The sequence below is a fragment of the Oryx dammah genome, unplaced genomic scaffold (assembly GCF_014754425.2).
Source record: "Oryx dammah isolate SB20612 unplaced genomic scaffold, SCBI_Odam_1.1 HiC_scaffold_29, whole genome shotgun sequence".
NCBI lineage: Eukaryota > Metazoa > Chordata > Mammalia > Artiodactyla > Bovidae > Oryx > Oryx dammah.
In genome coordinates this window covers 85,143,643-85,158,630 of record NW_024070213.1, presented here as the reverse complement: position 1 = coordinate 85,158,630, position 14,988 = coordinate 85,143,643, and the positions used below count along the sequence as shown (strand labels likewise).

The following is a 14,988-nucleotide window of genomic DNA, read 5'->3' as shown; positions in this document are numbered from 1 at the left end:
TGAAGATAGAGTTGAATAACTTATGGAATCCAACTCTAAGATTTCAGGTTAATAATCCTGAAGTGAGGACTACTTTAGGCTTTGTGTTTCTCTTTATGGCCTGCTAATTCTGCTCTTAGAGGGCCCAATAGTTGTTTTATAAAGCATCAGATAAATTTAGAAATATGTGAAAATTATTTAGGCATACAAATAAATTTGACATCTTCTGGTCTTGATAGAATAAAGTAGATCAGATTTATTCTCTCAAATAGAACAGTAGATAAAACACCTGAAACAACAATTTTCAGACACTGGATAACAGTGATTCCTAAGAAGACGGAAGTGAAAAGCATGAACCTATGATTCCCACAGCTTACTGGGGTGGTGTGCTAAAGGGAGAGAGCTGGTAAAAACCTGGCAGGGCCTGGCAGTCTTGCTAAGTAGAGGAGACAGTGTTCATGGAGGCCAAAGCGGCTAAGGTTTGTGAGATAAATACTGGTGGGGAAGTTGCTGAACAAAGAGAAAGCTCCAGAGGTGTGCAGAGGGCCCCCCTGGAATCTTTGGCTGAGTACTGATCTGCACATATATGGCAAGAAACTACCAGTGGCTGTGGAAAGAACCACCAGAAAGAAGAAATCATAACAAGCCTGAGAGCTAACACAGGTGCCAAGAACAGTTTATGTCCCAACCAGCTGGAGTAGAAGAGTTGCAGAGCATTGAGTAGCAAGTCCTCAAAAGGGCACTGCCTCAAGAGTGGGCCCAGACAGGCAGGCCCTAAAGTAAAGGCTGCTCTGGACCCATGGTAACAAGCTTAAATATAAGTCTTAAAAGCTTGAAACTGATCTAAGTAACTTAACTATATCACAGAACAAAACCCAACAATATTTAAAGGAATACAACAAATTCTGGTAACAACAGAACCCAACAACATTGAAATTCACAAAGTCTAGCATCTAATTAAAAATTCCCAGGCATGAAATAGAAGAAAAATATAACAAAGGGAAAAAGACAATCACTATAGAAATACCCAGAAAAGAAAAATATGTTAGAATTAGCCAACAAAGATATTAAAACAGATACCATAAATAATATTCCACATGTTCAGGTAAGTAGAGGAAAGTGGACATTATGAGGGGAAAAAATGGAGAATATAAAAAAAGATCCAAATTGAATTTCTAGAGATGAAAAATACAGTATCTGATATTAAAAATACATGAAATGAGATTAACAGTTTAGATACTGTGGAAGGAAAAATTAGTAACCTTGAAAATAGAGCAGTATGAATCATCCAAGTGAAATAGAAAAAAGGCTGAAAAAAGATGACTGGAGCTTAGTGAGCTCAGGGACAGTATCAAGTCTAAGCATGTAATTGAAGTCCCAGAAGGGAAGATGGGGTGTTAAGTGGTATCAGAAAAAAATGTTTAAAGAAATAATGGTGGGAGATTTTCCAGATTTGGAAGCATACTGGCAGATTCAAGAAATTCAGCATACCCCAAGAAAGAGAAATACCATACTGAAATGTATAGTAATCAAATTGCTAAAGGCCACTGATAAAGAGAAAAATAATGAAAAAAGCAACCAGAAGAAGAGACATGTTATATACAGAGGAACCAAGATCTGTCAGAAACCATGTAGGCCAGAGGACAGTGTAGCTACATCTTTAAAATACTGAAGGAAAAAGAAAACCGTCAACCTAAATTCTATACCAGCAAATATATCTTTGAAGAAATAAGGCTATACTATTTTAGGCAAGCAAATGCTGAAGAATTCATCACCAGCGGACTTCTTCTTTAAGAAATATTAAAGGATATTTTAGGCAGAGGAAAAATGTGAGTTGAAAATTTCAATCTACACAAGGAATGAAAAGCAGTGAAAATGCTCTCATCATTTATTATCTCTGGAAGACAAGGGACTAGTCAAATAAAAAAGAAAACAACAACAATGTAGGGTTTATAACATGTTAAAGTAAAATATATGATAATCATAACACAAAAGGGGGGGCAAATGAAAGTATGTACTTGTCTAAGATTCCTGCACAATGTATGAAGTTGTATGATGTTTTATGAAGATGGACTACAGTAAGTTACAGACATAAATGCTAGAGCAACCAGTAAAAAACAAAGAGGTATTTTAAGAAGCTGGTAATGGAGATTAGATGCAATTAAAAGATAGTCAAGCCAAAGGAAGGCAGAGAAAGGATACAAAGAACAGATGAGACACACAGAAAAAAAAAGAACATGATGGTAGATTTAAAACCAACCATGTCAATACTCTGGTTGCTCAGTGGTAAAGAATCTGCCTGTCAGTGCAGGAGACTCAAGTTCAATCCCTAGGTCTGGAACGTCCCCTGGAGGAGGGCATAACAACCCACTCTGGTATTCTTGCCTAGGAAATCCCATGGATAGAGGAGCCTGGTGGACTCCAGTCCATGGGGTCACAAAGAGTTGGACGTGACTTAGTGACTAAACAACAACAATCTCAATACATTAAATGTAAATGACCAAATTCAGCATACCCAGTAGAAATATAATGTGAGCCATATATGTAATTTAAAGTTTTATAATAGTCACATTTTAAAAAAGGAAAAGAAACAAGTAAAACTAATTTTTATAATATATTTTACTTAACCCACTACTACTACTACTACTACTACTACTGCGTCGCTTCAGTCACGTCTGACTCTGTGCGACCCCACAGACGGCAGCCCACCAGGCACCCCCGTCCCTGGGATTCTGCAGGCAAGAACACTGGAGTGGGTTGCCATTTCCTTCTCCAGTTTTCCTTTAAAATTGGAGAAAGTTACAGTTCAGTACACACAGGCAAAGTCGTATCCGACTCTTTGTGACCCCATGGACTGTAGCCCACCAGGCTCCTCTGTCCATGGAATTCTCTAGGCAAGAATACTGGAGTAGGTTGCCATTGCCTTCTCCCAATAAATCTAAAATATGTTTATTTTGGCATGTAATACATATTAAAATATTATTAATGGTATATTTTGCCTTCTCTAAAATATATGTATTTTACACTTAGAATGCATTTACACTTACAACACAATTTGAATTAGTCAAATTTCAAGCGCTCAAGAGTTACATCTGGCTAATGGCTGCCATACTGGACAGTATAAGCATCCAGTTAAAAGGCAGAAATTATAGATTAGATTTAAAAATATGTCTACAGAAAACATTTTAAATGTGAAGACACATATAGGTTAAAAGTAAAAGGGTGGAGAAAACATACCATACAAACAGTAAACAAAGGAAAGGTGCTAAGTCGCTTCAGTCGTGTCCAACTCTGTGTGACCCCATCGACGGCAGCCCACAAGGCTGCCCCGTCCCTGGGATTCTCCAGGCAAGAACACTGGAGTGGGTTGCCATTTCCTTCTCCAGTGCATGAAAGTGAAAAGTGAAAGTGAAGTTGCTCAGTCATGTCTGACTCTTAGCGACCCCATGGACTGCGGCCCACCAGGCTCCTCCGTCTAGTAACTATATTAATATCACACTAGTAGATTTCAGAACAAGGAATATTACCAGTGATAGACATTTCATAATGGTAAAGGGGGAAATTCATCAAAAGGAGTAACAACGTAAGTATGTATGCACCTAATAACAGAACTTCAAAATACACTAACTAAAAGCTGAAAAAACTGGAAGGGAAAAGAGACAAATTCATACCTAAGTATGAATGTTGAAGATTTCAGCACCTCTGTCTCAATTATTGCTTCCAAGGAGATGTTAAATCTAAGTGATGCTCAGTAAGAGAAGCAGCAGCCTATAAAACATTAAACTCAGCTAGACAAACCTAGCACAGGAAATAGATTTTTCTTAGGAAATAAAAACTAATTGAGTCAGAAGGGAAGAAAAATAGACAAGATGAAATAAATTAGTTAAGTGAATATGATGGTGTCTCCCATATGCTAATGATCAGAGTGGAAGTTACAGTGTAGTCTTTCTAACATGACTCATTGGACGATTCCACATCATTATGATTACCTCTTTAAAGTGTTTCTTAATAGAACTAGTCCTTTTGATAAACTAGGGATTTATGTCAGGTCACAGGGAGAATAGTAATTACAGTTGTCATGACTCCATAAAAGTAGATGCTGCCTGTCTTTCTCTAAAACTTTTGCAGTAATTCTAATTGTTCGTTACTTTAATTTGCGTCTGAGAAAAGTCCTGGGCACAGTGAGGGATGCCATAACTCAGAGCTTCCCTTAAGTCTTCTATCTTGGTTTCTATAGTATTATTAGATTAGGTCTTAGGAGTGAGTGACCTTCTGATTTATAACATTCAGAGGTTGTTGCTTAATTAGTCTTTCTGGGTTTGTGGTTGACAAGTCACGCTGGCCCCCAGCAGATAAGTCTAATTTAAAAATAAGAATGAGGAGGTAGAGGGGAAAGTCTGGAGGGATAAAGTAGGAAAACAGCTTTTTCTTTTCTAAAAGTTATCTTGATCTCTGCTTCAGAACACTGTCATGCTCAGGACTTTTAGAACACTTTTTTCCAAAGTCTGTTGTAAGGGTTCAGTTTGTGAAATTGGGAAGGGTTAAAAGTTAGACTTTACTGTTGGTGATGTATTTTACATCTAAATGCACGAGAAAACAATAGTTTGGCTGGTTTACTGCTTGAGAAGGGTACAAATAGCAGTAGTCATTTGTGTCCTTGTGGTAACATACAGGCAAAGGATTGAGTACTAAGTTTGAAAACATTGTAGACTTTTCTTTTAAAGAAACACTTTTTTCAACTTAGCCTGGCAGCTCTTCACATAAAATCACAAAGGAACAAGACACCATAAACAATCATTCCACCCCCAAACAGGATTGCATAGACAAGTAGACGCTCACGGAGAAGGCTATGAAGGCAGCAGGAAAGGCAGTTCTTTAGGCACCAGGGACTGCAGCAAGCAGAGGCAAGTGTGGGCCTCCAAAAGAGTGGCAAGTGCAAGACAAATAGTAGGCACAGACAAACAGACTTGTTACTCTTCGTCCCCAATTCCAAAGGGAATTCAAGATCTTCTGGAGCTAAGAAGAGTCCCAAGTACAGAAAGACTCTACCACAGGAGGGGAGGGACCCTTGCCGTCACAAAATACAAACGACTGCTCTGACCATCATTGCTTCTCTTTCGTCTTAGACACTGTGATCCCTTCTCTCATTTCTTTTTCCTTCATCTTGAGCCCTCCTCTGTGAGATGATGTGTAGGATTCTTTTTGTTCTTCTAACTTCTAGCTTTTTTTTTTTTAGTGTGATTGTGTCTTGGCTGAACTATGGCAATTTTCCTTATTTGGACTGAGTGATAGCTGAAAAACTGAGGAGAGAAACTTGGATCTAAATTCTGCTTCAGATGTCAGGTTACACATCCTCAGCTAATGGGAGGGAACAGTGAGGCCACCAAGCCCCCTCCTCCTAGAATGCAGGGCAAATGAAAAAGAGCCCAGATCACTCCCTAGAGCTAAGTAATGAGCTGACTTTGGAGGAGGCCATTTCCCTCACAGTGGAGAAGCCTTGGTGGGAGGGAGAAGTAAAGCAGAGAAGAGGGGTTCTCAGTGTGGTGCCCTGATCACTAGGTCTCTGTTCCTGTTCAGCTGGCTTGGTCTTTAACTTTAGAGGTCCATTCTATCAAAATAACAAAATAAAGTAACATAAGAAACCAAGCAACTCAGGCTATGTAGGCACAGCTAAGCGTAATTGGTTTTTGGCACTCTTTCCCCCTGAAAAATAGGATAGTTGTATGTAGCATGACGTTCATTTATGTCACCCTTTTCACTTCAAGGTAATGATCCCAGATATGCCCTTCTGATGGGCACCTGGGGGAGATATATCTCTGTGGCTTTCATGTGCTTGGCTGTCCTTATCTCTCTGGTTCCTTCCACCTCCTTATTGCCTGTTGCAGTATTTAACTTATCTGCCCCCATGGAGGGTTTGGCTTATAGTGATTGACAGGTTGTCTGCCTATTCGCTTCACCTCTTGAATTGAAGGGTTTAGCCTCATGGCATGGGTAATGTCATGGAATAGAATACCAGAGGAATCAATCCCTTTTTGCTAATTTTCTCTCACCGGAAGATGTAGATTATAGCCAAGAAATCTGTGCTTGCTGAGCAGGTAGATCCTCCTGCATTCCTGGCTGCCTTCACAAGCCTACAAGCATCCTTTAGCACCATTAACCTCAAGGATAGAGTGAGATTAAAAACCTGAATTGGAGAAACCTACAATCCTAATTGTGCCCTAATTCATTATCATTGTTTTATATAACTGAGCTCTGTTGGGCATCATACTAGGGAGAGAATCAACCACAACCTGAGCCTATTGCTCTATCTTCAGAGATGCAGGAAGAACAGTGTCTTTCTTCAGTCCTGACTTTCCTTCCCACCACCCTCAGAGTGCTCCTTCTTGGTGAATGTGGTTTCCCTGCAGCTGCCTAGGCATCCTCATCTATAGGCCCTTTCTCTAGTCTAGACCACGCTCCGGTGTGTTCCTGGCTGTGTTCCTTACTGCCTACCCAGTATGTAGTTGCCTACTGTTGGGCAGTAGCTCACTGCTCTGGCATCTTAGTGTGTAAATATTTGTCAAAGGACAGGGGTGTTTTCCCATTCCCCAAAAAGCATTCTGAAAAATGTGCCTGTTTTCTTAGTCATATTTCCAAGCTTTGGATCAGTTAGCCCATTCATTCCTTGCAGTTGACAGACACTGGCCTGACCTCAGCTGGCCACATAAGTATGCAGTAACTTCCGGCACAGTAACTTTGAGGCTTTAATACCAAGGGGTCCTAGACCTAAAGGAACTGTGGACAATGCAGTCACTATTAGAGAACATACCGTTTCATTAACACATCTCCCATGTCAAGGGCTTTAATTTCTTTCACTCATACTTGATATTGAAGAAATAAGTGGAATCAACAAATATAAGGCAGCTAACCTTATAGATTCTAGGAGAAAACTTGACTCTTCATGTTTGTGGTTTTACTTTCAGCTTACGTAATGTAGGTTATAGTATATCCATGTCTGCCTGGATAAAGGTGTTGTTGCCAAGCTACTACAAGTTTAGAGATGTTGTTCCAATATAGTTGATGGTTTATTCTGTCACTCAGTTCTACTTGAGACCAAAACAGTTTGCTTCTGCTAAGTAACTTGTTAGGCTGAAAATACAGTCTTAAGTCATGGGGCAGAGTTTTCTATCTTTGTGCAAAATCAGGAGACCTACATAGAAGGATTGAACTACTAATCTTAGTTTTTATTAACACTAGACTCTGAGCTCAGAGTTTATTTAAGTTGCTTGCACAGTCCCAGCAGACTAAAGGAACTGCTGATGTTTACCTTGCTAAACTCCTGCTTGTAATGTGTACCTGCACATACTCCTTCCTTTCCTTTTCTCCGACTCTAATCTTACACTACTTCTTCCTCCTCATTTTCCAATTTTTTTTTAACCTGATCTTCAGACTTCTACAAGTCTGGCCAACATCTTCCCAAATGTATCCTGAACCATATATATATGTATCAGCCTTTTATGTTTTCACTGTTTATAACCACCTCAGTCCCCCTCTTTTCTAGTCAGAATTTGATATAGGGATATTAGGCTGTTGGGTGTTGAGGTCATAACTGAGTTGACTAGGGAACTAGGCTATGCTGTGCAGTATAGCAACTGTGTTTCCTTCTTACAACACAACTGCTTTGAAAGGCTGGAGTATCTATTTTAATATATATACTTTCTTTCCACAGATCATCAATTTCTACATGAATATGCTGATGGAGCGAAGTAAAGAGAAGGGATTGCCGAGTGTACATGCATTTAATACCTTTTTTTTTACTAAGTTAAAAACGGCTGGTTATCAAGCAGTGAAACGTTGGACAAAGAAAGTGGATGTCTTTTCTGTTGACATTCTTTTGGTGCCTATTCACCTCGGAGTGCACTGGTGTCTTGCTGTGAGTGCCTCTTTTATTACTGATAAAATTTAAAAGAAGTCTATATAATAGAATACACAGAGAGCAATGAATACTAGTTCTACGTAGATGGTTGAAAGAGTAGCATTTAATTATCTAAAAATTGGATAGATTAGCAAACTCCCTGTCAAGAGTGGGAGATACTTAGACTTTGAAAACAGCTATGAAATTTTCTTTTCTGGAAATACTTAAAAATGGAGTTATAGTCAAAGCAACCTAAAGGCAAGGAACACATGGGGAGAAAAAGTGACTTCTTAACGATGATGCCAACTCAGATTCTGTGACCATTATTTTCTGCCTAATCATGATTTGCCTTGCATACTTGATAATTTATTATTGCTTCCCTGGTAGCTCAGACAGTAAGGAATCTGGCTGCAATGCGGGAGACCCAGGTTCAATCCCTGGGTAAGGAAGATCCCCTAGAGAAGGGAATGGCTACACACTCCAGTATTCTTGCCTGGAGAATTCCATGGACAGCGGAGCCTGGAAGGCTACAGTCTGCGGGGCTGCAAAGAGTCAGACATGACTGAGCAACTAACACAAACATGACTCTGAGAACATGGATACATTAGCTTTATATATTAATAAAAGTATACAAGTTACAGCCTGTTTTGAATTGTATTTGAAAAGCATTAAGTCTAAAGGAAATTCTCCAAGAAACAAAACCTAGAATCTTTTACCATCTTTCTGAAAATGTGTGGAAATGATCTCACTTAGTTTACATTCTCTGAAGAGCACGTCGTGTCTTCACTGTTGCCTCTGTTGCAAATGGAGACCCTGAAAACTAGAAAAGGGTTTCAGGGCAATTAGTCAGTCAGCCCCCAGCATAGTTCTGAGTAAATAATCACCCTGTTCTTCTTTCCTCTGCAGATGAAGCATGGTATAATGCTAAGTATCCATCAAACTTGTCATGATTTCATAGGAAATCTGGCAGAAGGTTCCAAGTTCCAGGGAAGGGAAAAGCTGAGATTTTCTTCAGTTCATAAACACACAGATTTTTTTTTTATTCCCAGGTTGTGGACTTTAGAAAGAAGAATATTACCTATTACGACTCTATGGGTGGGATAAACAATGAAGCCTGCAGAATCCTCTTGTAAGTAGGGAGTTGAAGATGAAGAGTTTGGTGTTGGATATATGTTGTTTTTCTAGCTGTTGAACTCAATTCTCTGATACCTTCAATGGAGTGGTTAATAAAGGAAATCTTTATATTGATTAAGATGGGTATTTTCCATCTAAGTAAAGTTTAATAATAATATAATAATACCCAAAATACATCCTGATGGGCATAATTACTGTCCCAGTGCAGGAAAATAAAGACTGGATATAGACATATAGATACAGAAACTACTTAGAAGTCATCTACCCCAACCTCCTAATTTTTCAGATAAAGGAACCAAGACCCACAGAGGTGACTTTGATTTGCTCAGGTCCTACTTTAATGGCTCAACTGGGAACCAGAATGCAAATCTGGTTTACATTCCACCTGTTTCTCTTTCCAAAATGTCTGTGGCCAGGAGGGGGTGGGTTCCATGAGGTGGATTAATTGATTTGGATTGAATTTTTATACAGAAGAATCAAGACTATAAATAAATATATACCCCAGCATTGCTAGAGAAACATTTTCCTTCCACTAGATTGAATTCTAAAGGACCATATAAACCAAGGAAAAGATCAAAACTCATTCCTCAGTGGGGACAGTAGGAAGAAGGACCCTGAGTATTGAAGTCAGAGGTCTTGCTTCTCTGGAGCTGACAGAGTGGGCATGAACTATGGGAGTTCTAAAGATTCCCTGTCCAGCAATATATACTGTTTTCCTTAGACATGGCAGAAGAAAATTCTTCCTGAGGATTGTCAGCCCCATTCTTGCAGTGGCAGCTCCCCAAGCTCATCTCATTCTCTCCCAATACCTTAGGCAATATCTGAAGCAAGAAAGCATTGACAAGAAAAGAAAAGAGTTTGATACCAATGGCTGGCAGCTCTTCAGCAAGAAAAGCCAGGTACGTTTCATCTTGGTGAGATGGAAATCCTGAGATTAGAGTATTGGTTAGAAAAGAAGCATACTGCTTGGGCCCTGGCGTCCTTCTAAGTGTCTGGCCTGACCTCAGCCAGGGAAGATAGAGTAGAGTAAGCTATCTGTGGAAAAATCAGTAATGTATTTCTTATGAAGAACTAGGTTTTCTAAATGCCCAGCTATTTTGCTAAACTTTCATCTATGGGAGAAAATGTTTGCAGGCTGTTTGACTCTTGTGGGAGGGACCAGCTTTTACACCCTTGGGTATCATAGAAATCTCAGATAGTCTCCTATGTGATAAACATGAAGTGCACAGGCTGGACTGAGACACTGAATTTTTTGCTCTCTGAGCCTGTGTTATTCTGAGTGGGGGACCAGGACCATCTCTTTAGAATTCAGGGAAACCTGGAAAATGTATATCCTTTGGTTCTTATTTATAATTGAATAAGAAGGAAGGAAACTTGGAAAGATGTCACCTTTTTGTTATTTTTTGCCTTTTAGGAAATTCCACAGCAGATGAATGGAAGTGACTGTGGCATGTTTGCCTGCAAATATGCTGACTGCATTACCAAAGACAGACCAATCAACTTCACACAGGTAAGCCAAGCCTTCGGGAGGGATCTCTGTGACCATCCTGTCTCCAGGCTGCCTGATAGATGTTTTTCTCTCCATTTGCTCCACTTAGGGGGCTCTGCTTCATTCTGTGGCTCATAACCCAGGGTGGTTGCTACCTGTGCCACACTGTAGGAAAAGGAAGGATAATGATAGGCCACATCCTGGGTCACCATACATCATCTATTGTAGTTAAGGAATCCCAGCCAATCAGAGAGCTGCCTTCTCTGCTCATATACGCTGCCTGGCCCAAATCCTGTAAGAAGCAGAGAACTGGGACCAGAGCACGTTTCCTCAGTTTCGCTTTATTTGGTAGCAGTGAAGTTTTGGAACAGGCCACACCTTGATCTAGTGTAGTTTGCTGCCCTCTTCCCCTCGCTTCATGCAGCTGATCAGTCTTCCTTACGGTTTGTGATCATTAATTTCTGTCCTTGTGGTCCTTTGGAGACCAAAGTGAATTGAGACTAGAGATTATAGTTTATTTGGTGTCCTCCACTTAACCCTTTGCTTCTGTTTAAAGTAATGACTTTACTAGATTTTCCACCACAGCCCTTGGGTTGAGCTGACTCTTGCCATTCATTTAATTTTGGGGCAAAATGAGTTTTGATTTTCAAGCCTCAGATTTCATAGCCTCTTAAAAGTTCAACACAGAGGACTTTGGTGAATTTAGACACCATTCTTAGAATTCTTGGAGACATTTGAGGATGATAGCCTGGGGATTCCTGCTGCTGCTGCTGCTGCTGCGTCACTTCAGTCATGTCCGACTCTGTGTGACCCCATAGACGGCAGCCCACCAGGCTCCCTAATCCCTGGGATTCTCCAGGCAAGAACACTGGAGTGGGTTGCCATTTCCTTCTCCAAACCAGGGGATTCCTGGTGATGCCTAATTAAACTTCTAGGTTTACAACAATGAAAAGTAGCAATAGCAATAGTAATCAGAAAAAGCACTAGAAAAAAAAAAATCACACGTAATGAAGAATGAGCAATTTGAAAGACCAAAAATGCAGCTGAGACTATTTTAGGTGAAAACCTCAAGAAGGAAAGGAGTGTTAGGTCTGCATGCAGGAAATGAAAATAAAGGTATCTCTGTGTCCCTACAGCAACACATGCCCTACTTCCGGAAGCGGATGGTCTGGGAAATCCTCCACCGAAAGCTCTTGTGAAGACCGTCTCAGTTAGCAGACATGGACTTGCAGGGGACCAGCTCTTTGTTGTCTACAGCCAGAGATCTTGGAGACAGCTGCTCCCAACCCTCTCTTCTTGTAAAGTCCTTGATCCTGGACCAGGCCCTGGAGACATGCACTCACAAGCACATCTGCCTTTCCTTTTGTATCTCAGATACTATTTTTGCAAAGAAACTTTGGTGCTGTGAAAGGGGTGAGGGACATCCCTAATCTGAAGAGAGAGACTGCTTTTCACTTCTTCAGTTCTGCCATCTTGTTTTCAAAGGGCTCCAGCCTCACTCAGTCTCTTAATTAGGGGCCTGAGAGAAGCTTGGAAGGACTCTTGGTTTCGTATAAACTCTTGTTGTTAGGCCTTACTAAGAGGTAGGAATGGATGTGGGTAAAAACGTAGGGATGAAAACCACCAGCATATACACGCACACATACATACACACATGATTTTCAAAATGTGTCACCAGGATAGTGACTGTAAACTGGACTTTGGGGCACCTGCATAAGGCCGTCCTCCAGGACTTGTCCTTTTTACATGCCCCTTGTGAAGTCCGTCTGCTTCTGTACAAGGCTGTTTTATCTGTAGCTTCTTCCCCTCCTGAGGCACCACATGTGAGCCCTGGGTGGACCCCAAAGTCCCAGGCAGTCCTTTCCTTAAAAGCAGTGGTTTGCATGTGCTCACAACACATGATATGGGGAAGACCCACCCAGGGAGTGGTTTAGTGGAGTAACAAAGGTGCCACTTTTACTGCTACCTACTTCTGACCAAGAAGAAGAAGGACCTCAGTCTTTAGCATAAAATTCCAGCTTTGGATGAATGCAGGTCTAGTTTGGTCTGTGGCTAGCTAGTTTAAATATGTTTCTAACCACAGAGAATTTAATATATATATATATATTTCACAGGGATATGCTTTTTTTTTTTTTTAAGGCTGAATGTGTTCACCATTTTAGCCTGTAGATTTATTACCATTTTCCAAATTTAGCTCCAGCATACACAGATCCCAGCCCCTATGTGTAGGGTGTTTGTGGACTTCCTAAGAGTATTTTGAGGCCTGGATGAATTTTGGCTTGGGGTAGAGGTTACAGAGGAAGACGAGATTTTCAACTGGAAAACGGGTGGAATTTGGACTGATCAACTTGAGATTGAAAAACTGCTATTCTTTTTGTTCCTTGTAGCATCTCCCCCACCTTTTGAGCGCTCCTCAGGCTAGATAGTGAAACGATCCAATGCCAGTGTCATTTTGTACCTAAGTTCCAAAATAGGAACATTTTATACTTTTTTCTGTATTGTAATAGGTAGTTTTGTATGAGATCTTTTCTTCTCTTCCCTTGTACCTCATCCTTTCCAACATTGTGCTTTCTCCCTGGGCTTATTTGAAAATTTTACTCTGTTTTATATCAAGCTTGTTTAGTACATTTTTCTATGTGTTAGCACAGGTTACAATTTGAAAAGAAAACTATTTTTTTTAAATATTCCATTGTTAACTGAATGTTACTGTTTCCACTCCAGCAACTAGATGTCCTACCTTTTTCATACTGCCTGCCTTTGGGGGGAAGACCACCTTTTGTTTGTTTTCTTTTTTTTTCTTTCTTCCTTTTTTTTTCCTCCCTTTTTTTCCTTTTCCTTTTTTTTTTTTTTTTTTTTGGTGTTTTCTGTAGGTAATAAATAGCTTTCTACATATGAGTTGCTGGGACTTTTCACGTTCTCTTAGAAAGCTATGGCACGCAGGCTCATTGTGGGACTCCTGTACATTGATTCTTGGTACTTAATGTATTGAAGTGACAACTTGAAAGGTGGCAATATGGTATAGATTTTGGACCATGAATCAAAAGACCTGAGTTTTTCAGGCATGTTTGCTATTGTCTGGGGAACTCAGAACAAGATAGTTCTCTGTATTTATTGTTTGCCCATTTAAATAACATCTGTCTTACCTTCTCACAGACTTTTTGTACAGACCAAAGCAACAAATATTTATTGCCATGTATAGCAGAAAATGAAACATGCAACAAAAGCACTTTGAAAAATATATAAGGAATTGTTAAGCCTGTCTGAATTTGGCCCCGCTTTCTGACCAATACAGTTTTGTACAAGGTAAAGTTAGTGATCCTGAGACCACCCCGTCAGTGGGCCAGGCTGAGACACAGACTGGGGTCCAGAGTGGGAACCAGTAGTGGGGGCCATTCTTTCCAGAGAGCTGCCCAAGAAGAGCAGAACTAGCTTCTGGAAACTTTCTTCTTCATTTTAAGGGTGGGCCTTGATGACTGGGGTGAGAGGGTGGAGGAATGTGATGTTCCTGCCTTCCATGGCCAACGGCGTGTTATCAGCATCTTGTTTACCCTGCTTTAAACTAAAGCCTACTGCTTTCCTTTTCTCCAGTCTTCCCCTCTCTTCTGTGCCCAGTGCTTGTTTGTCATTATTCCCTTGCTGAGTCATGTTTGACTCTTTGCAGCCCTGTGGACTGCACAGACTCCTCTGCCCAGCGGATTTCCTAGGCAAGAATACTGGGTGGGTTGCCTACTTCCTCGTCCAGGGGATCTTCCCCACCCAGGGATTGAACCTGTGTCTTCTGCATTGGCAGGTGGGTTCTTTACCACTGAGCCACCAGGGAAGCCCCATAATTACCTACCTCCTCTTAAAAAAGGAACATTGATGGATGATAAGCTCTAGATGCCAGATATGTAACCTTCAGTAGAAATAGTCTCACCGATCACTCCTGGACCCTTTATGAAGAAAGACCATTCCTGCCCATTTGAATGAATAGTTCAAGACTAGTTCCATCCCATTTGTCACTGGGCCCCCTGAGACCCACTGTTGCTTCCTGGAGCCCTGTTTAGGGCTGAATGCAAGAGTACTTCGTCATCTGGCCTGGCAGCTGTGAAAATTAACTCCTCTGTATATGAGGTGCTTCATCCTTCTCTGTGGTGTCAACTTCTTTCTTGTTTAGCCCCTGTAATTGCACTAGCATCTTCTACCCACTACCTCTAGTGATATTAGCCCCAAAGTTCTGGGATAGAAACAGGAAACCTGGAAAAGCACTGCCAGCAACTATATTGCATAGTCTGTCCATCACCACCTGGTTTACGTGGCCCATGAAAGCCTCCAGTGGATAGAGTTGGAGCGTTCACTTCAGAGCCCCAGTGTTTGTAATGTTTCAGCCTCTGGTCCTTCTCCCATGCCATCCCTCCAGCTCTTGAATGTCTTGACCTGGATTAAGAGACAGCTGATACTTGGTCTTTGTCTTCTCCCTTGTTCCACCTGGATGGGCTAAGGTAGGGGGGAG

The 14,988-nt window shown here is 40.8% G+C and overlaps 1 protein-coding gene across 3 annotated transcripts in view; it reads left to right on the top strand.

Annotated features, from left to right (window-relative positions):
* The window catches only part of LOC120858142 (sentrin-specific protease 1), a 51,876-nt gene extending 38,435 nt beyond the window's left edge, over positions 1–13,441 (top strand). For all 3 annotated transcript variants that reach the window (XM_040234004.1, XM_040234003.1, XM_040234002.1), the window contains exons 14-18: positions 7,688–7,891; positions 8,923–9,002; positions 9,822–9,906; positions 10,422–10,517; positions 11,633–13,441. In XM_040234004.1, the coding sequence (XP_040089938.1) occupies positions 7,688–7,891; positions 8,923–9,002; positions 9,822–9,906; positions 10,422–10,517; positions 11,633–11,695 (528 nt within the window). In that variant the 3' untranslated portion in view covers positions 11,696–13,441. The remainder of the gene's footprint in view (positions 1–7,687; positions 7,892–8,922; positions 9,003–9,821; positions 9,907–10,421; positions 10,518–11,632) is intronic.
* Positions 13,442–14,988: the final 1,547 nt, after the last annotated feature.